Source organism: Lepidothrix coronata, unplaced genomic scaffold (assembly GCF_001604755.1).
Source record: "Lepidothrix coronata isolate B3197 unplaced genomic scaffold, Lepidothrix_coronata-1.0 Scaffold198, whole genome shotgun sequence".
In the NCBI taxonomy this organism is placed as follows: domain Eukaryota; kingdom Metazoa; phylum Chordata; class Aves; order Passeriformes; family Pipridae; genus Lepidothrix; species Lepidothrix coronata.
In genome coordinates, this window is record NW_016690378.1 from 1424312 (window position 1) to 1449875 (window position 25564).

A 25564-nucleotide genomic window follows, 5' to 3' on the forward strand; every position below is an offset into this window, starting at 1 on the left:
GTCCATATTTTCTACTTCTCACTGTCACTGATACTCTCAACCCCACTGCTTTTGACCTTACTGTACAAATCACAGCTAACAGAGACATGGATGCACAAAGGCAAAACCCATTAATTTAAAATCACCTGCTGTTGACTTTGTCTCCAACTCTGAAACCTCACTGCACATCTCCCAGTGGTGTGTTGGAAGTGGAGAGCAAAGGAACAACCAGCACAGGCTGCTGCTTTCCAGGGGAAGTACATTTAAAAGAACCAAATATTTACATAACACTTTTCTGTGACCATTAATGGCTTGCCAATCTCATGTTCTTTACTAGTACAGTCTAGCTCACAGACAGAATTCATTGGAATTGGGGGGGTCATGGAGTTATCCCCTTACTTCTTATTTTCATGTTGTGACTCTCAGAAAAGAACACAAACCCTTGTAGCAACAGCCCAAGAATAATCTTAAACTCGCACTGACCTGGCAGAAGCCTGAGAGAAAGCCATAAAGGCAGTTTCCTGCACTACTTGTTAGATTAGACACACATCTAAATATAAATGTTCTTTACTTGTGCTGCACTAGGATGTAAAACACGTTTCCAGGCGAGAGCTCTCCAAGCATATCCAGAGACACAACAGCTTTCCTGTTTTGAACTGGTCTTTAAGACTTTTGGCAGTATATGACAAATATGGAAATAATCAGAACTCTTGTATGTGACACTGGAGTACTTGGAACACATAAACCCACTCAAAGAAGGTATCAAGTCACAGGCATTAACTGTGTATAAATTAGATGTATGCTGCATTGTCAACAACTGTTTTATGCTCTCCTCTGCACTAAAGGTTATTAAGGCAGATTTATTCATAAATAACAAGCATAATAAATGATATGATTAGATAATAAGTTAATAAGATTAGCCTTGAAACAGTCCAGCCTAAAGTCAGATTTAAAGAAATATCTTCAATCCTTTAAACCCATCACCCCTTAGGCTCTAAAGGCATTGTCTGTGCCTCAGCCATATTGGCTCCATGTTCCCAACACATGGCTTGTCCCAGTACAAATCCATACATTTGAGGCCAAAAAAGCCTCATGTCCATGTAGCCTGATCACAGGAGCACTAGCCACAGTGTCCTGTTCCATTCAGGAACTTTGCTGGAATTAGAGCACGTCTTTTAGGAAAGCCCACGACCTCAATTAAAATTCTTCATCCCACTCAAACCTCATCCAGTGGTTCAAAGTCAGGCAGCTGAAATTCAGAGCTTCTTTTAAAATTCAGCCACGTAATTAGAGAATTGCAAGGGGCCTGTAATTTACAGTCACATATCCTGCCATTTAAATGCAACTGCAATTAAGTGGCTGACTCAGGTTTGAACGTGCACACACGGAGTCAGTCTCAGGGTCAGGTCAAACTGCTCCTGCCACGCTCAGGAACTCCCAGTGTTCCAAACTGCACTGGAGATCAGTCACTGTCACACACTCACATCCATCAGGGCTGGCTGCTTTTGTGTGCTGAGCTTGGAAGAGCCTCCCCAGCCCAGCAGGCTCCAGCAGAACGCTCAAGTGGAGCCAGGAGCTTGGGTTTGGAACGTTGTTCTCCTCTCATTCCAAACCACACATACTTGAGCAGTTACAAATGCGGCGGGGGGATAGTGGTGCACAGCAGCCTGAAACAAGGACAAACCCTTTGTTGTGTGGGTTTGGGTTTTTTTTTTAAACCCCCAGAAGAACCATTTGGTTGCTTCGTTATATAAGCACATCAAACCCCCACACCAAACAAAACACAAAGGCGAAGTTGCTTATAGGTGGAGGTGGGTTTTCTGGGGTTTTTTACACCCCTCTCACATTATCTACATATTCTCAGGCATATTTGTTTATCCAAGAAAGGTTTTGATCAGATTCTTGTGGACTGGAGAACTGCAGTGATTGAGTAACCTTGGGAAAGGTTGGGTTTTTTTTTTTCCATTCTTTCTCCTTTCCTCTTGTAGAAGGTTGTTGGGTCAGAAACTCTGCAGGGTGTGTGTAGACACTAAAATAATTTCTCAGTGACAACAGTATTTCAGAATCTAGTGGAACCAAAACGTGGTTCAGCTCATCTGTCTTAACCTCTTCTCTTAATTGATGGTTAAGAAGTTACAGGGAAATATGTCCCCAAGGAAACACAAGCCCCAAGATCAGGCTGCCTGGAGGGCCTCTCACCCTCTCTCTCCCAGTTGTTGTCTAGTTTGGCAACTGTTATAACACCATCACTGTCTCACAGAAGTATGTCAAACCATGAATTTTGAGAATATGTGTGTCTTGAAACAAACTATAGCAAACCCAGAGCTGGGTCAAAAATTCAGAAATGCAGCTACAGCACAGCCAGGTGTGCTTCTCCCCACCTTGGTATCAATCAATCTGTACAGTCACAAATTTAAGACACGTACAAGTGAAACACTAGATGTGTTTTCTCAGGGATGCACTTGGAGTTCTCATTTAATTCTGTGTATGTAAATGCACTTACCAAATTGTAATCCTTGACCTCTCGGTTTTACGAATCAGGGTAAGTACCAACTATGTAAGACACACGTGTACACACTTCCATTTTCACAGCAAAGCACACCTTGGGTCATTCTTCAAGCTTCCTACACCTCACTCACACCTCATCAAGCTTATTGTTCCTTACTCAATCCCCAGTGTAGACCCTTCAGGGTTCCAAGAGTGGCATAATAAAACACAGGAAATGGAAAAGCCAAATGGGAAGACGAAACAAGCAGAAACCCCAACATTTTGCAAACATTTTTCTCCAAGCTTTCTGACAATACAACTTCACTTAGGGTTTTCTTTCACTTCTCCAGCACAGAAATGTCATGTTCATACAACAGAACTTATCACATCAAGTGAACTCTGGGCCACAAAGAGCACAAAGACTCTTCTCTCAGAGCAGTTCCCTTTCAGAACTTGGCCCTTCTCTGCCACACTCACAGTCAGTGCTAATCAACACTCTTTTACTTTGAGCAAAACCATCATCATTTTGTAGAGCCTGGAACTGACCACAGGGAAGAAACCAAAGCATCTGCCCTGATGTGCTGAGCCCTCACAGCCACGGGAGGATGGGGAAGCACATAACCATGGGCACAGAAGGGCACCCAGCCACACCTCTTACAACTGAGAACTAGTGTACAAAATGAAAATGAGAAGATAATGACAATATGTTGATGCCTGAACTCTTCAAACCTTTGAAGAGATGTTTTTCTACAGTTAAATGGAAGCTGGAGGTAGAGCAGGGAGAAGAACTTCATTTCAACTCTGCATGAGGATTCCACAGTAGAAGTTTAATCTCATTACAGACAGCTATTCTAAAAATTTTGCTTGATCTAATGCTGCAGCTTAATAATTCCTATTTTATGCTGCAGCTCTTCTGTGCAAATTTCACCCTTGTTACAGTATCAGCAAATGCCATCTATTAAACAAAATCAAATGGAATGAAACGGGCCACAGCACTGATCACAGCTCACGGTAAATCTGATTAAATTACTGTTGCTTTGCCTGAGGAAAGATAATCAGATCAGAGATTGCAGCAGGTACTAATACCCAGTTTTCCAGTATTATTGCTCAGGAATATGAAGTGGTTGCTGACCTGGGGCCGCTCAGGGTGGCCGTGTCCCTCACTGCCTGAGCCGTTTCCGAGGCGAAATCCAGCGCTCCGGCCACGGGTTTGGTCACGGTGCCCACCAGCCCCTTCCCCAGGCCGGATATGAAACCACTGACCCCTCCTTCTGTCTTCACACCTTCCACTGTGGAAGTTATGACACTTGTCAGTCCTCCAATGATACCTGGCAAAGACAAGAACAGCAAGTTAGGCCAGAATTATTGCCTCTAAAAAGTCCCATCTGATGCTGTCGCCTACATGATTTATTGTCATTTTATGTTTCAAACCAAATTACATTAACTAGTAACTTTACCTGTTGTATATGTAACATACACACACATACCTACAGACCATAATATCCCTCAAAGATTTAATTCATTACTAAATATGTGTATTTTAAAATATTTTATACTGGTTTGTTTCCAGCTGCACTTACACACACTGTCTTCACCTATTGCACAGGTAAAGCAGTTACTTACAAGGTGACAAAAGCTGATACAATTTGAGACAGCAAATAGAAGAGTGCATTTCTCCATTGGAAGAATTCAGTTATTTTAAACTGGCACTTTAAGTGACTTTGCTGTGATGATGCCAACAGCCATTTCTGTGCACGTTTCCCTTCCTAAGAACCTCAACGCTCTGAGAAGTCAAGAACCTGCTGAGGCTTCAAAAGACTTGGAACTTGCATCTGAGAACACACTTTACAGATTTCACATCTCCCTAATTAGAATATCAGTTTTTAGTGCCCTGGCTCAAGCCTCTCCTGTCCAGCTTTCAGCCAGGTGCTCCTCTGAGGTCTGTAAGTGGAGTACAGACCAGGCAGCACCTCAGCGGCCAAGCTCAAAAAGCCCAAGCTATTTAAATCCCTCCTCTTGAGTAACTATAGTTTATGGTTAAATCCTGTCTGTTGAAATGTAGGAATTAGCAGTTCTTTTCTTTTTTAAAAAGCTGAATGGGAAGCATTTAAAAATGCCACAGAATGAGGACTAGAACAGTCACGCTAATTACTGGATAAAACAACACAGTGAAGTGCTTTTAGAATGGACTGTTCAGCAAAGACTGACATATTTTAGGCTTCCTCCACTTCTACCAATATAATTTATGTCAGACTGTACAGCACACACGAGAGAAACCTCTCTTGATGCATTTCATACCTACAGTGTCTCTTTATGACCAAAGCAAAACGACTTTTCTCGGCACAGAAAAGATCCTGTTTTAGTGAAAGCCAGCTCAGCTTTGCACAGGCTGCAACAGTTACACTAAGAGAATAACATTTAAACAAACTGAGTCAAGATGATGCAAAATATAAATATTTGATTTAAACTTGGCTTGTATTGATTTAACCTTCTTCAACAGATAAATCATGAACTAAATTGATGTGAGATTCTGGCCAAATTAAGACTAGTCCAGTGCTTTTTACACAAAGTCATGTCTCTAGTTCTTAGTAGACTGAAAAAAACCACAAAATAACCCAAATGGTGAAATGTTACTTTAAACTGATATACTGATTCCAAGGAAACTCAGGTTTCTGGAACTGAAAGCAAACATAAGAAAGCCACAATCCAGCCATACCCATTTTTAATTTTAATGTCTGGCCCTCAAAAAAAAACTTTTTGTGTGGGTGTTTTATATCTTTACAAAGAAATTGATGTTTTGGAGGAACTCTTTTTGAGATTTCATTATAATTTGGAAAAAAGCTTCCACTTCCAGTTACACGTGAAAAGACCTGATTCTTAAATGGATTCTCTGTCAACTTTAAAACCAAACAATCCCCTCACCCCAACCTGCCCCCACTCAAATTCAAACATAAAACCTCTGACAGCTCCACTGCCCTGGCTTCAGATAATCCCCCAGCAGTAACAGCCACTGTTCTTTGCAATCCCATCATTACTTTTAAGAGAGAAATGAGTTAAAACTGCAGCTAAGGGTTACCATGTGCAAGTCCATGGATTCCAGCCACCAGGTGCTCCCCACTGGTTGCAGCGTGGTATCGGATGTATTCCCGCTCCGTCTGATGCCTGTTATCCATGGTCTTTCCCAAACCATCTGACAAGGTCCCAGCAAACTGCAAGATAATAATAATAGTAATAATAATAATAACTTTGTCTGTTATTAAAAGAACAAAAGTGGTTTCTCTTACGTAGATTCACTGCAGAAAATTCCCAGATCCTAGTTGGGAAATACAGATTTATATAACTCATTTTGTTACATGTACAGAGTCTGTCCAGCCTTTTTTGGCAGGAAGAAGCCTCAGAACTACATCAGCCTGTGCAACTGAAATCCTGAGGTGACAGTCACCAACCAAGGAGGTGCTCAAGTGCAGTGGTCAAGCCAAAACAAACCAAGCCCGTGAAAGAAGCATCAAAAGCAATACCAGTGACCCAAGGGTAACCTTTCAAAACCTCACAGGAATGTTATGTAGATATAAAGCTTTTCTTCTGCAAAGATATGTGAAAAGCTTCGAGGCAAATACTCCTGTCATGAAACCGAAACATTTGAAGAGTTAATTAAATTCTTTTTAGCAACACAGGGTAGAAATGGCTGTGTTGGGGGAGGAGTGGAGAGCCAGGCCCTGCTCACTGCAGCACGGGGGGCAGCCCCTGACACACAGGGGACCTGAGAACCACCCACAGGTACCACACACTGCAAACCAAAAGCCCAGGGGGAACCCTCAATATGTGAGTGGAGCATTTTCACTCCTCACACTTCCCCTGAACAGCGTGGGGGAAGACTTGGGACATGCTCACAGATAAAAGAGAACAGCTATGTCCAAGCAGGGTTTGTTCTGGGAACTCTGACCATTGCTGTGTGAGAGCCAGTGAAAAAGCACCAAATAAAAATGATCTATTGTCATCTGCTGACCCTTAGTCTGACGTCATCAGATAGAAACCAGAAGCCTGGTGGAAGGAGGGAGGCAAGAAAAGGAGACAGAAAACATGAAACCTTGCCTTGTATTCAGGATATTATTATAGGAAAGGACTCCTAGCAGGCATTTGCCTGGAATAACCTCCAAAAACTTGATTATGTGTAGTTGGACACCTCCTGTACCACTCTCAACTACCACCAGCATTCTTATCTCCTTTCAATAAATGAACAACTTCATCCTCTCTGCCCTCCCCAAAGGAAAGATCATTTAAAGCTTTGTTTTGTCTTCCACTGGGGCTGGGGAAGGTACCAGGTGCCACAGGAATGTCAGAGACACTCAGGGCTGCAGCAGTGGTGCAGTCACTGCTGTCCTGCAGGATCAGCTCCTCCACAACAGGGACTTCACTGTCCCAGAACTGTGTAAGGACCTGCCCTGGTTTCATGGACCATCTCCTCTGCACCCACATCGGTTATGGGAAAACCCTCTGTGGTTCAGGTGTGCCCCAGAGGACAACAAACCCTGGTGTGCAATTCTGAGACACTGAAGATTAAAAAAGAACTAGACAAACAATCGTTGTGTCTGATGCCACGACGACCTTCCCCTCCTTTTTCTGTCATTTCTCCCAAAGCTGCATTTCTTTTTCACTAATGACATGACACCCCAGTCTGAAATACTCCTTCCCAGCTCGAAGACAAACCAGTCCAGTGGCTCCAATTATCTAAACACGTAGACTTTAACAACAGGGATGAAAATGAAATCCCATGACCTTTCTTGTGACTTGATCATATGGACACTAAACAGAACATGGTGATCAGAGACTGAATTACTTCTTGACCTCGTTTTGAACTTAATGTAGATTTTTTTTTTTTAATTAGTCGAGAAATACAAACCAACCTGAAGCTATCTGTGAACTGTGTTTAAGGTTAGTTTTTTTTCTGGATAAATACTTGGTTTAAGAGGATTAGAGTAGCTGCTATAAAAATTAAAAGGCTCAATAGGCCTTCAAAATTCAAGCCTTATTATGGAATATATCAAGGCTAGAAAATGATTTTTCCAGAACACATTTTAGAAGTTATATTAGTGCATGATTGGACAATCAGCCAGCAAGAATATACCAACTTATTAATACTGATCAGAATTGGTAGTCTCTCCTTACAGCCTTGCCCCCCCTGCACTGGCCAGCTTCACTAGCCCAGCTTTCCCAGAGGATATAATCCAGTCTTTCCTCATATTTCCTTTCCTCTGTGAAGCAGAATCTGACACCTAATCATCAATAACAATTCTGTTTCAGTGTACAGAGAGAAGTTTAACATAATAGTGTATTATTCTTAGCAAGGAGGAAAAAGGAAAAAAATCCCATGCACATAGTTGAAAAGTCAAACTCTCCATTAGCTGTAAACCCAAAGTTAAACAGGGGCACTTTTGTTTGTGTTATTTAGAGAATACCACTGAATTACAGCTGTAAATACAACGATTTAAGGATTTTAATTTACCAAATGTACCATGAAATGTTTCCATTTTGCCCTGACTCAGGTGACAAAATCTAAACTCAACACACATTAATTACAAAACATGAACTTCATGTTGAATTACTTTTTGACGGGGCTCCTCCTCCCCCCTCCCCGGGGCCTGTTTGTTTTCTGGCCTCATTTAACAAAGACCGAAGCCAAACTTTTGTTGCCATTTGTACCATTTGTACCCAAACCCAAGGGTTACTCAGTGAGCACAGGGGAGTGGGGCCCTTCTGAACCCTTTCCTGCTCTGTGGTCCAGAGTTTGTCAATTAGAGGTGGAACACCAAGGAAGATAAAACAAGGACCCACTTCACAGGCATTAGTGATGTTAAGGGCTGAGGGAAAGGGAGCAACTCACCACTTCTGGAAGGTTTAGACTCTCGTTTGCAATAAAGACTCAGCCTGTGGTGTCAGTGTTATCCTGATTCCTGATCTGAACCACACCTGTCATCCCATAATACCACTATAGGTGTGAAGTACAGGTATATAATACCCACCTCCTGAATGAAATTTGCTGCTGGGTCACAACTTTTTCACCTTTTTTTGCCTTTTCTGTGCACCTCAGAAATACTTTCCCCAAAGTGGTTTCTGAAGCCTATTTCAGTAAACAGGGTTGTATCTACCTATATAAAAAGGGAAATTAAGGGTTCTAACACAAGTCCCCAAACACCTGCACAACACCTTCTCTGCCCACTCTGTGTAGATGACAATCACTGTATTAAGAAAAAGGTCCTCAGCAGTGGCAAGTTACTTCAGGATCAGAAACTTGACTAAACACCAGAAATTTAGGCAGTTTAAGTCCACCTTAAACGACTAAGGGAGATCTGAATACATTAAAGCACAAAAGCAGACTTGCCTTTTTCCCCAAAATGTCTTGCTTTTGGATGCCTCCTTTGGGAAGTGCAATATTAGACATTAAGGCTGAGATACTGAGACTGGTGGAAGGGCAGAGATGGTCCTTACTGAGCTGTTAACAGGGTCACACAGAAAACAGTCTCCAGATAAACAAAGGTGACACCAAAAGTGTGACCCACCCTTGTCCTCCTCAGCTTTTGTTAATAAGGTGTGACCTGATAACTTCAAAGCCTCCTCAAGCCCATGTAAATGCCAACATAACACACAACAGTCTGTGGAACAAACACCAAACTAATCAAGTGGCTTCTAAAAACCAGCCCCCCCCTCCTAATTTTCATAATGAGCTCTTTGTCTGCTTGCCGATGAACAAAATAAATTAGTCACTTGGTCTTTTATCTCTGCATTTTCCCCATCTCAGACATCCTTTGCCTCGAAACAGAACTGCAGCACAGCACATCAGTCTCAGCTAAGTGCAGTTACCCACTTCCAACCCAGAAGGCACCCAGGGGGCACTGAAGGAAGCCAGTCTGCACCAGGCACGTGGGAGAAATGGGGATTTCACTTGTCAACTTGGCATCTCCCAACAGAGCCAAGTAGGAGCCTTCTGACTGACACTACTGACTAAAAGTTCTGTCACTTTAGGTACTGAAAATATTTCAACTTAGCATCGATATGCATTGTTTAATGCTTTGTTTTATCCATCATGCCTGGACAGAAGGAGAACCCCTCCAAAAAGCCCCAGTCAGCTGAGCATTCACCCACCTTCATTCACAGACACCCTCTGTCTCCCCTGACCCTTTGTGTCCCCAAAGCAGATGGTACTTCCTGCATTTCCCCCCTACAGATCATTTCTTCCAGGTCTACTCTGTAAAGATACGTGGATCCCTGGTTTTCATCCCACACTGGGTCATGATGTGAATATACCAACTGGTCACATGCTGCAAGCAGGAAACATTCCCCACTGCACTTAAGCCTACGTGGTGTAACACAAACTGATCCTCCAGAGGAGGCTGAAATATGACATTTTCCTCCAAATCCCAGGACGTTATGCTACTGTGCCCACTATCTTTGGAAAAGCCTGTAAACCACTCTCAGCACTTCACAGTTATTGAAGATGTTATTACACTTCTGTGAGCCTGGGGCATGCTGGCCTCAGCCTCCTCTGCAGGCTGAAGTAAATCAGTGATTCATCATTTCTTGTTTTACATTTACACAGTGTCACCCATCAATATTAACTATCCACCATGATCTGCAAAAGCAGAGGAAATAGTGTCTGCACAAAAAACTAATCTGCTGGTGTTTTGGGTTATTTGGTGTGTTTGTTTTTCTTTTTAAAGGTCCAGTAATTAAGGCAGTTTTGCCACAAAACCTTTAGCAGGGACTATGTATCCCTTGCTGTTTCAAGCAACAGAAGAAAAACAAAACCAGTGTTTGTGAACCAAAGCTGGTGCCAAACAATAAGGCTTATGGGGCACAAGAAGAATTCAAGCAAATGAAAACTCGACTTTGGACTGCTTGTTCCCTCTAAGCCAGATGCATGAAGCACACAGCATGGAAATAAGGTCTAAGTAATCTTTTAAAGTCTTTTTAAGCTCTTGGCACTGCCTGGTTCTCTAAGGACATCCCAAAAGGATAAATACACAATTATGACTTGAGTCCAAACATTCCATTGTAATTCTAGCATCAGAGAACGGTACATTTACAAATATTATTGACTGAGCAAAGCAGAACATTCCAAGATGGAATGCTAAGGGAGAAAGTGATGAAATTAAATATAGATCAGTTACAACTTCTGTGCAAACCTCGAAATGAACTGCATTTAAATCAGAAATCACAGAGTTTATTCAGTTCTCATCTTTGCTTTGCAGAACTCATTTAGAAAGGAGTCCAATCTCTTGTGATCATGTGCCTTGTAGCAATATCATTAAAAATCACCTTTATTTCCTGCAACTCTACAACCTGTTCAAGGTATTTTAGAGGAAGCCAATTTTTACACTGACTTCTGACAGTAAATTACAACAGTTCAAAATGAAGCACTTATTTGGCTCTATGGAGGCAAACCCCTTCCCAGTGTATGTGTTCTAGGCTAAGGAAACATATATACATGCTGCTAGGATTTGTGGTTCAAAACAAAGCTGTAGAGAGCAGTCAGCCATCCTCAAATCTTGCTGCTATTCTTTGGAAAGTGTAAAAAGGAAAAAAGCCCTGCAGTATTTGAGATATACACAAGGACTGGGGTGCAGTGGGACAGATAAAGTTGTCTAGTAAAATCTGCAGCCTAAGTTCTCCTGCTTTTACTGCACTGTCTCACTTCTGTGATCTACCATAAAAATAACTTTTAGAGCAGCTTCTTTGCTCATCAACAGATCACAGAACGTGCTGAATTGGAAGGGACCCATCACATGCACTGTTATGGGATGGAAGTATTACATATTTCATTTTACAAACTGGACCCCAGTAAGCAGACAGACACCACAGCTTCCTTCTTTCCCATCTTTGTGGTCACTGGTGCATTATACTGGGAGTAAAAAGTGAAATGCTTTAAGTATTTGAAAAAGTAGCAGGTGTTTATTTGTCGGGTTTCAAAGGCCTCCTGGTCTGAAGCTGTTCCACAAAATACTTTCTCCACGGCTTCAGTCAGTCTCTTAAGAATTACTTGGGGTATTTTAGCAGGAAGGTTTGTGAATTCAGATAAATTTACATGCTCTAGACTTTTATCCTTTCCTTTGCACATCAGCACATCCCCAGGTCAACTGTTTAATCCAGTCCTAACCAGAAAGGGCAGTTCAGGCTGAGCCCCAAACACATTTCTAACCAAGCCAAACTGTGCAGAGGGAAATGTGTCCTGGCACTATGAATAGAACCGACACACTCTTAATTTAGAAAATACTAAATCAGCAAAAAGCGATAATCAGCTTCTCATTTTCAGAGCAACATAAACTTTGACCCTCTCCAAATTACCGACAACCACGAGGAGCCGCCGGCTTTTCCCACTGAACAAACATGTTCCTTGAGATTCCCTGCAGCATTCCCCACCCCTATTTATGTCACACGCCCAAAGTAAAGGGGCTTTAATTAGCTCACATCCCCTCGTTAACTGGGCTTCCTAATGCATCCTGACAAGGGCGTGCTGGCGGTAATGGGAAGCCCCCTGATGGGAGGCTGTGAGGAGCCTGATTAGCCGGGTATCCCAGGGGAGCCCCGCTGTTCCCATCCCGTGGATGCCTGATGAGTTGGGTCGCTTCCCTGCGGGACCTCCTGGGAAGCAGCAGCAGCAGGTGCCCGCTGGCAATAGTTTTGTGTTACAGGGCTGACTGAGTGATCCCTGCAGGAACCGCCGGCTGTTTTCACAGACACAGAAGGCAGTCAAAAGTCCACAGCATGAACTTGGAATGACCCCAATTGCAGAGTCACTGGCGGGTTCATCTGGAGGACAACTGCGCTTTATTAAACAACTAATACCCTTAACAGATAATTCCCCTCCCCCCAGCCTCAACTCTTACCGAGCTTTAAGGTCTTCCTGTTTGTTTATTTTTTGGGGGATGGAATTATTTGCCCTCCTTCGCCCCCCTCCTTAAAACCCCTCCGTGTACTGAAAACCTGAGAAAGAGCCCGAAGAGCTCCAGTGCCCCGAGTTAATACATCACAACAGTGTACTCAGAGGGGGCATGTGAGGTTTGGGGTTTAACATCATCTCCCCCAGCTCTGCTGATTGGGATTTCCAGGGGCATTTCCATCAGCACCAACCCCAGCAGTCGGTCTCTCTCCAGCCGCTTTCTTTTTCTGCCATGGTCACCTGTGACCACACTTGGGATCTGAAAGAACCTCCCGCTTAAAAATCAACAGGTTTTCCACGTTCCTCTTGATTTCTGAAGGACACCTGATGCAAGAACGTGAACTGGACCTGCCATCATGTGTATGTGTAAATGGTGAACAGCTTGTGAGGGCTGATGGGTTTGGATCTGCTGACCTGATCCCAGTGATCTCTTGGTACAGCTTGGCCATCACCCATGGACACAGAAACACTATTTTCCCTTCTCAGGGATACACAGCCAAGGAATTTCAAGTTGAAGGCTGTATTATTTATCATTTTCTACACAGCTTTATAACTTTATAACTTTAAATACACAGTAGGGAGGTGCAGTCAGCCTTTTGTCAAGACTGAACTCATTAATTTCAAACCCACACCCCATTTTTTCTCCTTCAGATGCTAATGGTGATATATGGGACAGATGTGCCTGTCTTCATGACATGCTAACTCAAAAACTGAAGGTTAAGATCAAATTTCATTTCATCTCTATGATAAATGCTTATTTCCAGTGTCACAGTTTGATTTGGCAGCACTTTGCATACCTCATTTTAAATGCTCCTTTTCTCCCTTAATTCTCCAATGAGTCAGCAAAACAGGAACACTGTAATTTATTTAGCAAGAAATTCAGCTGGTAAAACCCTTCAAAATGAAGTCTAGAGCAGGTGAAAAACTTCAAGCTCTCTAACCCCCCCCCTTTTTTTTATTTGCAAATGGTCACCTGTACATTCCTCTATCCAGCTGAGCATCCTCCTGTCTGCAGTTGCTGCATCACTGAATAATCCTTGTTATCAACTGAGTAATTTCTCCTGGCAAAGGCTCATCCAAAGCTGCACCAATGTGTCAGTTGGATTCTGAATGGGCCCATTTAGGACATCAAGTCCAGATCAAAGCAGTTCTTCTCACAGGAAACATCAGCATTTCTGTCTGACCTACCCATGCCCACGTCTCCACTGGAGTCAAAGCATGTTCACAAACACTTTGTGCAAGAAGCTTTGTAGAAGAAAGGGTGAATTTAACCCAAACTGTGAAGAAAACTTTCAACCTGGATGCTGGCCACACACATTTTATCCCACGGTACAAATTAAAAACAGGAAGAACAAAATAATACTTCAAACTTCTCGAGGATGATCCTTTATCCCAAAACCTTTTTCAAAGATACTGATGGCAGATACCAGATGTTCTGCACATTAAAACTGACACTTTCCATGGCTTTTGATTGTCACTAATTGGCCATAAAACTTGGTGTCTTTTCAAACTGGCAGGAAATGGGGAAATGGCCTCATGTATAATATTCCTCCAAGTACTTAACATTTCTGCCTGGGAATTTCAGTTTCTTTCCATCTCATGATCTGCACATATTGATACAGATTCTCACTGCTCAGCACTCAAACCTGCACATGAACTGCTCATCTGTGAATGAAATGCACGTTAAACTGAAGATGAGGTGCTGTGCCACCTGGACAAGCTGCAGGAGCCCCTGTGCTACAGTGGGGAAGACACAAGGAGAAAATTCTTAAGATTATACTGAAGAAAACACAGAAATACCTACATTTGACCCAAAATGTATAAATCACTTCTAGGAATAGAAAAGCCATGGCAGCTGCTGCTAAATCCCATGACTTCAATACCTCAACTACCCTTGTAAAGGATGACTGTCAGCTTTCCCGAAGAAAAAACCCAAAATTCTAATCTGTACAGTTGCCCAGAAAGATGACAGGTATTCCCAGCCTTCCTCACTTTCATCCAGCATGAGACTGCCAGTGATCACACATATTCTGCTGTCACCATTTGAACAGAAGAGCAGGGAATCAAAGGAAAATGGTGAAAATACAGAATGGTAGGAAACTCAGAACCCGAATGTCACCGTGATCTTTCTGCATTATCAGTTGACTATGTTGTTTAATACTCTCCTGAGGAAAACACCACCATTTATTTCTTTCTCAGGTTCCCTGTCACTAAGATATGATTTGATTTTAAGCTACTCCCATGGCATTTTGAGCTAATACTGCTAGAGCTGAACCCCAGTGACTCCAAAGATGGGAGGATGCCAGTTGTTCTTGCTTCTGAATGGTATCAAACAGGAGTGGTTGGTTACATAAACTAAGGAAATTTAAACAAAAGGGAACCATTAGAAACATTTCCATCTGTTTCTGGGTAGAACCTGCACAAACTGCACCTCCATTCTGTGCTCTGCTACAGCCACTTCTCATCTTATTTACTGCCAGCTTTGTTAAAGTTAACATTCATGCAAGTCAAACACTTGTTCATGATTTGTTTTTAAATAACCCTTTTATTACTTCCTCTTCATTTTCCATTCAGTTATCTTTATTTTCCTGTCACTGCCAACCACTTGAGGTTCTGCTTTGATTTATCTTACAATGAGGGTTAAAACTCTTATTTCCCTTTGTGTTGCTTTTATGCTCCTGTTCTACAACTGACTCCATGTCAAAACCCTCACCTGGAGCAATATTTGCATCCTTACTTGTCTTTTCTTACCTGGTTGCAACACCTCACCTCTTTCCCTATCCCTGTTAAACACTGACACACCTCTGCCAGTACTCTGAAATGAATTAAAGTAAATGTATGGAATGAAAGTCCAGGGCAGAAGTTCATTTGTGCCTCTTCCTCAGCCATAAAAGAAAACAAAACAATGCAATTTGTTGCAACTCCTCTCTAGGTAAGTTTTGGCATCTCAGGTGCCTGCTCCCAAGCCTCAGGAAGCCTTCCAGAATCCTGCACACTTCCCAAAAACCCAACAAGGAAACTCTGGCTGATGGCTTACCTTTCCTTAAGAAGCCTAATTAAACTTCTCACTGGAAACCTCAAAGTTCAATATGAAAATTAAGCTCTTTCAAGAAGTTCATTGAGTTCTTTTTCTCAGGAGGAAGGGAGGGACCCAACAATTATTTCCATCCTATATATCTATATCTATATCTATATCTATATCTATATCTATATATATATATATATATATCTATCTCCAGAAATAAAGCCTAACCTCAGAGTCATAACAGTTACTTTACTATGTGCTCATAATTCATAAAAGATAACAGAATTCCTTGGAGGGGTGGAAAGAAATCAGGCAAATTGAATACAGTATTGACAAGTTGATGAATCTTTCCAGGAATTTCAGTGTCATCATAACACCTATTTGCCACTGAGAGATACAACCACACTACATTTTCCACTTGGAGAACACAGTTTTGTTCAGATGCTAACTCAGTGTTCAGTATTCATTTCTAACTGAAACACCTCTGAAACAGGAATAATTCAGGATTTAGTTCCATCCTGCCTAACGGGAGAAATAAAAAAAAAAAGTGTGGATGCCAAGAATGCGAGAGATTTCTACGCATATGGCAACTATAGAAGGCTCCATTCAGAGGGAATGAAATTCCCTCAGGTGTCTATATTTAGGATCAAAGAACTTTTTAAAATACAGAACTCGGAGTCTCCAAGGGATAAAAACTACAAAACTGTCTGTAGTGAACTTTATTTAACCTAAGGTTTTGTGCCAATTTAAATACACTGCAGCTCTCCACTTGAAAGAAGGCATTACCCACTGCGTGCTCTGAAATGCATGGAAAAGCCATTACAGGGATAATCAGCACAACTATAAAATAGAAAAGCAATAAAATGACAAAACCAGATACAACTCCAATACTTACTTCTTGCTGCAGCCGAGCAGTGTTACTTTTAAAGCAATGATTACAGCATTATTCTCTGTTTATCTATCTGCTCACACCATAATACCTAACTCATCTTAAAATCCAGGATAGGTTTTTATTTTAGACACTTCATAAGTCAGGTACTCTTAACAACCAAAAGGGGGATTTTTCCCAGCCCTCAGTTCCTTGGCAGAACAGGCTCCTCTGGTTTTGGCTGCTTTAGTTACCAGCTCCACAGAATAAGCTGCAAAGACGAGGCCCCTCTGTGGCACCTCCAGATCAGGTGAAAATTTATGCAGTAAAAATATACTTGAAAATACCTTCCCTACAGAGAGCACCCAGAGCAAGATGAAAATGAGCTGTTGCTTCAGTCCTGTTTCTCTTGGGCAATTCAAATTATTTTTTTCTCTCCACGTAATTTTCCTTACCAATATTTTACATATCTTAGACACACTCATAAGGCATATACAAGTAGAACAGAAAGGATAAAAGTTCTAAAAACTATACTTGAAATGCCAATTTTTTATCACTTGGACATTCCTGGCTTAGTTTTCTAGCAGATTTTTAAAAGCAGTGCAACACATTAGGAAGAATTCATCCTGACTATTTGAGCCTTTTAACCACTGTCTTCTATGTAGCAGAATTAAAATCCAACCTTTGGAAGGAGGAGTAATCAAGGAGCTCCATAAAGTACTATTAAGCCTTCCTAAAGGATATAATTCTCTCCTTGTTCTGAAAGGACAAATATATAAACCACTAAAAAAGGTTTTAAAAGAGCACTGTGTGAGACCTGCATCACAGAGACATTTTGGATGTACCAAGGAGAAGGAAAAAAATACCTGGGAAGGCAGATAAACAGTACATGGGGTGACTTTCAAAGGTATAAATGGGAAGCAGGCACTCAGCTCCTGTTGAATTCTGAAAGGAGTTCAGCATCCAACTGCCCTTCTGCCTTTGAAAATCTTCCTTCACAACCCCCTTGGTTACAAATGACTCCGAAGTTCAAAGAATGACCTTGCCCTTGTGGGAAACAGAGGAAGGCTCGTGCCTTTTAAAGGAAGATTTATGGGACTGTTGCTGCAGATGTGACTGAGATGAGGAAACAACACTTTATAGAAAGGAAACTCTAAAGAAACACACTCTATTGGGTGGAGTGGATGGGTCACCAGAGACTACAACCACGAGGAGAAAGGATGGACAAAAGCAGATGGAAACAGCTGCCTTCCAGGAGCTTCTACCACACTGCCTGGACAAGCTTGTATTTGCAGTGCTGTTAATTACAGAATTACCAAGCAGGGGATTAAGACAGGAATAGCAACATGGTGTTTTGTCTGAATTTCTTGAAATTCTCCAAAATTGGCTAATGAGAATTAGACAAGGTGCATGTCATCTTTGCTCTTGGTTCAGCTCCCTGGGTTAGTTCCAGCTCTGCACTTGGTGATGGGCTGGGTTTGGTAATGCTAGTCTTGAGCTGTCTGTAATTATCCAGACTCTACATTTCGCATCTTCTGAGTTACTTTTAGGGGAAAAAAGTGGCTTTCCTTCTATACAAATAAGGTTCTGAAAGGACAAACCATTACAGTGCACATGTACAAACTTACCAGGTTGGAAAATGAAAATAACAGAAAGTAAAGTATTTTTCCCAAACCAAATTTTAACAACACATCTTTATGGGAAGAAAGCATTGCTCCAGTTCTGCCCACGAAGTAGTTCATGCTGACACATCATATATGTAATAAAAACATTTCAAGGACATATGTTTGCTCAGTATCAGGACAGAACCAACCATGATCCAAAATGCTCCTATTTCTCATTGCTGCCTCAGATCTTCCCTGTCTCAGGCACTAAAGAGAGTTATTTCCACTGATATAATTGAATTCTCCCAGTTGTTATCAGGAAGGACAAAAGAATGTTCACCATGCAGAGACTTTGGAATTAAACTAAAGATAAATTCAAAGCAATCTAGGAATTCCTTAGTTTGTTGCTATGTGGCATAAAAGACCCCAAACCTCAAGTGTCAGCATAATAATTGCTATTCACATCAGCTTAAGCACTTCCCAAAAAGAAGAGCTAGCAACTCCTGATACATTAAATAATCCCTTAATACTCCACCTTTCTCTAATGCTCTCTTCTCTATCTAGATTATATACATAATATAATACAACTTTGTTCATTTGCACTTGGGAGATGAGGCCACACTTGAGCAACTTTTTAGTTCTCACTCTGCTAACTTCTGCATTCAATCTGCAAAGTATGTGTATAAATAGCAATAATAAGGCCTTGAGTGGGTCACTGACTCCTGTCTCTGGCATCCCTCAGATGTGTATAAAAAGCATTTAAGAAAAGAAAATCTACACTTCAAACACTATTTTCACAAAACAAACAGGACATAAGGCAATTTAAACATGGTCAGTGATTCTATTTGACTTCTTGCCTGACTATTTTTTGCCTATTGCTGTAGCCAACTTTAATATCACAATTATTACCTTTGCAGCAGAGTTGGATACTCCGTGTGTGACGTTCCTGATGAGCCCACCCACGTTGCCATATTTTATAAGGCCAGTAACACCTTCTGAAAAATCATTCAACAGACCCATGGGGTTGCCAAGGAAATCCACAGAACCCAGGATCCTTGCTGCCTGACTGAGCAGCTCCTGTAAAAATCAAGAGGAAGAATGAAATATCACTTATGAATCACATTAACACCAGCAAGGTTGATTAAAAGATAAAATATCCCACCCACAACAGAAGCATAAAACAACCCAGGTAGTTTTACTGGAGAAATGGACACACAAATACCAGTAAGATCAACCCTAGTTTGATCTTAAAATGTAGTATATTCTTAGAAACACTGATACTACTACTCCATATGCCAAAGAAGCAACACAGCACTAACACTTAATAGTCAGGGAAGAGCTCCCAACCCTCAATGGAGAACTCCCAAATCCAGAGAAGTTCAGCCTGTGCTGCAATACAATCCATGACATTTACCTCCTGGAAGTGTTTCAGAATGTCATTAATGATGAACTCCTGAGTTTCATAGGGATGGACCCTGGTGAAGGGATCCAGATTAATCACAGCATCCTCAAACCGGATCAGGGGGAATCCCAACGTGCTTTTCAGTGCCTGAGTGAAGAAAAGATATTGCCATTTTCAGTTTGCTCTGTACTTCTCATTCACAGCACCCAAAGGAATTTACCTTTGAATGGGTAACAAACCAACATTCAGGCTGCTGGAGTAGTTTACCACTTGGATATAGAGAGCAATCACCCAATAACCTTTTTACTTGTAACCAATGATCAGTTATTAGAACTGTGTTCCTCCAGTAACTCCATAGTCACTAAACTTCCCAATGCAATGTTTCTTACACTTCATAAGAATATTTCAGAACAAAATGTGTCCAATATTCCACATATAGCACTTTGCTATAACTGCTCTAATGGTCAATTAAACCAAACTCTAAATGAATTTCCTTAATAAAACTGGAAATTTTCCACCCTGCTGAAGTTCTATGAAGGGATTAAGTGTCAGGATGAGCTGGAATAACATACATAATTTCCTGTAAGCCTGAGGCTCATTTCTTGACATTATATGGTATACTGAAACTCTTTAAACTAGCTTTTTCCATTATTTTTCAAGGAAGAAAACCAAGACTGTAATTAGCTCATAGGCCATCTGTACATAAAAAACCCCATTTAAGGTGGACAAGCTACGCATCTATATATATACACACACACAAACAAAATAATTTCAATAGAAAAACTAACAAGAAAATTAATCTTTTAAGACAGAAACCCCCCTGTTTCAGGTCTTAATAATGCATCTGCACAGTTACCAACATTAGACAATCTGAGGAAGACAAGAAGCCCGACACTTGTGTTATATCTTTACACATTAATCACCAAAGCCTTGCTGGTGTAAGTAACACGATTTTTGTGCCATCTGCAGGCAATTAAGGCAAGTTACAGGTCTGACTTAAGTTTGCAAGTAAGAAAGAAGCTATTTATTTTTTCAGTAAATGGATGACTAACCAGAGTAGTCCTCATTATTCACTTGGGTAGGAAGTAATTTCCTGTTTAACTATCAAATATTATATAAGGCAACTTTGTTAATACTGGTACCTAATAAAAATAATCTGTCTACACCAAATTACCAGCCAGCCATGTCCAAGCCAGGAACATTAGAGGTAGTTAGAAAAACTTCCACAAAGGCTCTACTGTGATTATTCTCTGCCTCCTGCCCTGAACTCTCCTGTGCTACAGAACTGAATGGAACTCTGTCTGTGAAAGTCAATATACAGAACTCAGGCAGGGACTGTTATCATTAGGGGGGAAAAATGTATAGGCCAGGCTTTCCCTTGGGAACATTGCTGAGGGCTGCCAAGATGTATCCAGCTGGAATCCTATTCCAAGGGTGGTAGGAAATCCAAGAGTGCACAGTGCCTGGCTTCTTAAAGGCACTCACCATTAACTCTCTGTGCATTTGAGCTAGGTGTTTTTGTGTTGAAGTGCAAACACACAATCAGGACACTGCTGCTGTTGTGGAGTGTGAGGAACATCCCAGCTAAGGAACATCCCAGCTAAGGAACATCCCAGCTAAGGAACATCCCAGCTAAGGAACATCCCAGCTGGCTACTGAACTGTCCTCTGCACGAGGATTTGGTAAAAGCAATACAAAAATGCAGGACTGATGATCTTCTGGGTCATCTTGGTAAGATACTCATTCATTACACAAAACTAAACTTCTTTAAAAGCCTGCACATCCTGATGTTCTTAACATCAAAGACAAAAAAGTCTGGTTCAGTGTTCAGTTTTGGTTTTTGAATAGGCAGCAGTTCAGTAGGGATGGTTTTTTGTGGGTTGGTTGGTTGGTTTTGTTTCAACTCTTCCACATTGGAGTAAAGTAGTTGTATTAGCTCAGAGGGAACAGAAATATTTTTGATTGAAATATTAAATTTATTATTATTATTATTAAAACGGCAACTGACCATTGCCACTTTATTATGTCCAGGTTTGGGAACACTGGATGAGATTATCTTCTTGCTATAATCTGGACTCCCTGGTTCACTGAACAACCATGCCAGATTTATTACCACATGAAAAGGACCAGATTTTCCACCTAAATCCACACTCAATCTGAATTTACTTTAATATTGAACCAAATTGCATGGGGTTCATGCAAATTCTCCAATTTCAATGAAACATTTTTTTTGATGAAAACACTCGGAGTTGTCCTGTATTTCTGAGTAACTTCTGTTTTTATGATAGTTATTCCCTTTAAGCTCTTTACATTTCCATTACTGTAACTAAGATCCTTTGTAAAGCAGTGAGTCATTGTCTGTGCTTCAACTGAAATTAGAAAAATGAAAGAGCATGACAGAAGAGACTGGAAATTATGCAAATTAAATAACAGAACTTATTGGCACTTCTACTGTTTGTAACTTCCATAATGGAAGAGTAAATGGAAATTAATACTATTAAGTTAAAGTTTCTGTTCCCATCGCCTCCTCTTTCCTCAGAAGCCCTCTCTGGGAATGCACTGGGGTACCTTGAGATCCAAAGGGAGCTTGTTGGAAGTGAAGACACTCAGTTTGATTTGAGGCACACTGATTTTGAGGTTTTCAAAGTAGTATCGCTTTTGTGCTCCCCCTTGTTCAACCACCTTCTCATGGAGGTTTTCATCGTACTTCTCAACTTCTGCATCCAGACAAAACACAGGAATCAGAAGAGATTAAAGATAAATAAATATGGGGTTAGGAATGCACACTCTGTGGAGAGTTAACAGTGCTCTCTACAAATAAGAAGTATGTGTGACTGCTGGTGGAGCCAGCAGAATTACTCATGCCTTGTGACACCAAGTTGACCTCTGAGGCTCAAGAATTTTTTGTCAGATCTCTCTGCATCTCTAAAACCTGTTATTTGAGCTTTTAATCTCACTTCTAATTTATCTTAATCAGCACAGAGAAACAAGGAGATAACACATAACTATGCAATGTTTCCTACTGGGCAGTCTTGCTCTGACAGTCTGTTTTCCTCTCTGCTTTCTCTGTAATTCCTTACGCACTCAACTAGGAATATAATGCACAAAGCAAGTTTTCAATTATCCCTGCAGAATGGATGATATTCAATAAATCAGTTTACATAGAGAGTGAGTCAAATGTTATTGACATTAACAGGTTTGTGTTATTAGCAAGGGTATCCTGGTGGTGTGAGAAGGCAGGGGAAAGATGAAAGATAACCAAGCCTAATGAACTCGGGCTGAACAATTAAACACGTTGACTATAAATGATAAAATAATTTTTGTCTGGATCTTGGATGACATCAGCACCATCAGTGGATAAACTACAAATAATGTACAGTAAGTAAGGAAACAAAACAACAGCAGAAGCATCAGGGTAAAGCAAAACAAAGGACAGAGTAGTAAAAAGCATAAGAGCAAAACTCCACATTTTCTCATCTTCCTTATCACTAGAGGTCTAACTCTGTAAATCCTCTGTGAAATGTAAGGCTGTTATTCTTTCAGAGACAATTCAGAAGATACTGTGGATTAGCAGGACAGAACTCTGGAGCATCATCTGTAGGCTTGGCCCCATTTGGAAATCATGCCAAACCCAGTTCTTTTGCTGTGACAGTGATTATGTAACAGCACACAGGCTACTGCATCATACAAGTGACTTTTTCAATTGCCACTCCAAAACAAACATTTCAGAACGTTTCCAAAGTACAGATAAACCCTAAAATAGGAGGATTAGAAGAACATCTATGAGATTAGAAGGTTGAAGAGGTCTGTCTTGCCTCAATGAATGAAAGAAAACTCACACTGCAATTACAGTCAAGGGTATGCATGCCACAACTAAAAGGTCAGACAGACAAAATCTTCCTCCAGTGAAGCAAGAGGAGTTGCTCAAGGAACAAATTAACAGGGATCCTACTTCTAGCCTTGGGTTAAATAAACAAACCAAACAAATTACTAAACAAAGTGGCTTGCTAAATTAATAACACGATTTCTTTTATCCCAGCTTAGATGAATCCAGATCCAGGAACTGAAGCTGAACACGAAACTCCTTGCAGAGAAGTTCAGCCCAGCCACTGTGTACTGGGCCTGTTACCTGAGCACTGTAATGACTCCAACACACAAGAACAGCTTCCCAGGGGCCACTGAGGCATTTCCAGCCTTCTCTTCAACACTGGGAGGTTCCAGCAGCCAAAAGCTTCCTGGTGTTTTGAACTTTATGGAAAGACCATAATACTTGTGTGCACTGTAAAACTGCTCCTTGTAATTCAATCCCATACCTGACTCAGACTGGTCGTAGCCAAAGAAACTCAAGAGCTTCAGAAGCAGTTTCTCCTCAATCTGAACTGTGAACTTTCGGGCAGTGATCATCAGATGCTACAGAGATAAACAAGTCTCAGTTTACAGCATTAACACCAGAAATATAATCCATATAAGCTATTAAAAAGGACAACGTGCTCTAGTTCAACGGAATATTTTCACTTGAATGGATTCGTAGCAAAATTCCCACCTTCAAAATGTCTTTGGTAGCTCTCTTCACTTCAAATTACCCACAACTAGTGATGTTACCTACTTGTTACAGCAAGTTACCTACAACTATTTCAATTTTCTAGAAGGCATTGTGCTTCGTTACCTAATCCTAACACTTCAAAATCTCCTGCTTCACTGTTTTCCAGCCCTGAAATCAGCTGTTTTGTTTGTTACATTTTTAAACTTATTTATTATCATTGTTCATCACTGTACTGTAGCTTTAAACACCGTGGACATGGTGTCCTTTAAGCTTCAGTATTAATTCAACCAAGTGTATTTCACGAATCACTGAATTAAGTGAAACTTAGGAAGAGGAAAGGTCATTTAAGCAAAGTAATACCTGCCTGGCACAAACAAAACATTGTGTTTTACCTTGTATATGTCAGTCAGGGCATTTTTACTGGGGAATTTCATGGCATTGACTTGCACAGCAGGCCCAGTCTCCAGGGGCTCGTTCTCACTCATCTTGGGCGTCAGAAAGAGCATAAAAGGCCGTGTGGTGCCAATAAGCTGGTTGTCCACCTGCAGAGTGGACAAGACAGAAAAAAGAATGATATTTAGGAACAGAAATCTCAGAAACAGTTTTAAGTATCTTTCAAACTTATTGTGACAACGAAAACTGAAGAAGACCCGTGAATAAATAAATAAATTTGTTTCAAAATACCTGTATGTCATGCACGCTGAGCTCTAGCACCTGACTCGCCGAGAGCTGTGTGTAGTGGACATTAATTCTTGTGAGGCTTACAAACACCAGCTCTTCGGGGACTTTGTTGACTAAAGACAATCCTATTCCACCTTCAAGTTTCACAAGAACCTGAGAAAAAGAAAAAAAAACCAACTACCACTAGCAAACCAACACTGTGGTACCAAATACACACTTCTGCAAAGAAGTTATTTTTTCAGACTCATCTCCAGAGAGACTGACCATCACAGGGAGAAGTTAATGACCAACCACCCCCTCCCTACAATCTGGAAAGGAAAATGATAAATAAAAGGGACAGGTACTGGTTATAAAATCTTACTTCCAACTCCTGCTCTGTGTCTGGGCTTTTCAGCTTGCGCAGATCTTGCTCCGTAACTGGAAGTTCATCTCCTTCACTGAACAAACGATCGTTTCTGCGCTGGTTAAAATCAGTTATCTGAAAACAAATCAATTACCAAATGATCACTTTCCTATCTGTAAATAACAGCTACATTGTCCTACCTTATAAAATTATCTTTTTCTAAAAAAAATAGGTACAGTGAAAGCTTTTGTGGTAACTATTTCTGGTTTTATGATATTCCCTCCCCCCTCATATCATTATAAAGGCAGTTTTTTGTAAAGATTTAAAGATGTAATAAAGAAAAAAGTATTGCAAGTACAAGCAAATAACAGAACTTCATTCTAGTTAATGAATGAAGTCACCTGCAGAACTCTTGTTGGCCCATCTGGGATGACTCTCACAGCCAGGACTCCTGAGCCAGGCCTCATCTTTTGGTTCATGAACTGCTGTTCAGGTGGAACTGGCCCCAAAAGTTCAAGGGAAGTATCAGGACCTAGAACAACTTCAGCTCCATCATGAAGACCCAGCATTCCTCCCTTTGCCTGGAGAAAGAAAAAAGAGTAAGGAAAAAACTTAGATAATCGATAAGTAAAAACTTTAGATAACTATTTACATACATTAATTTAAAAGTGTATTTTACTTTGCTCTCTTCACTCTTC

General features: G+C 41.0%; 1 protein-coding gene across 6 annotated transcripts in view; it reads right to left on the bottom strand.

Moving 5' to 3' along the window:
• VPS13D (vacuolar protein sorting 13 homolog D) overlaps positions 1-25564 on the bottom strand; it is a 93200-nt gene that overhangs the window by 17766 nt on the left and 49870 nt on the right. For all 6 annotated transcript variants that reach the window (XM_017831973.1, XM_017831972.1, XM_017831971.1 and 3 more), the window contains 10 exons: positions 25268-25447; positions 24885-25001; positions 24527-24676; positions 24235-24384; positions 23613-23709; positions 21868-22016; positions 19312-19446; positions 18807-18974; positions 5543-5675; positions 3599-3794 (listed from right to left, as the gene is read on the bottom strand). In XM_017831973.1, coding sequence (XP_017687462.1) covers positions 3599-3794; positions 5543-5675; positions 18807-18974; positions 19312-19446; positions 21868-22016; positions 23613-23709; positions 24235-24384; positions 24527-24676; positions 24885-25001; positions 25268-25447 — 1475 coding nt within the window. The remainder of the gene's footprint in view (positions 1-3598; positions 3795-5542; positions 5676-18806; positions 18975-19311; positions 19447-21867; positions 22017-23612; positions 23710-24234; positions 24385-24526; positions 24677-24884; positions 25002-25267; positions 25448-25564) is intronic.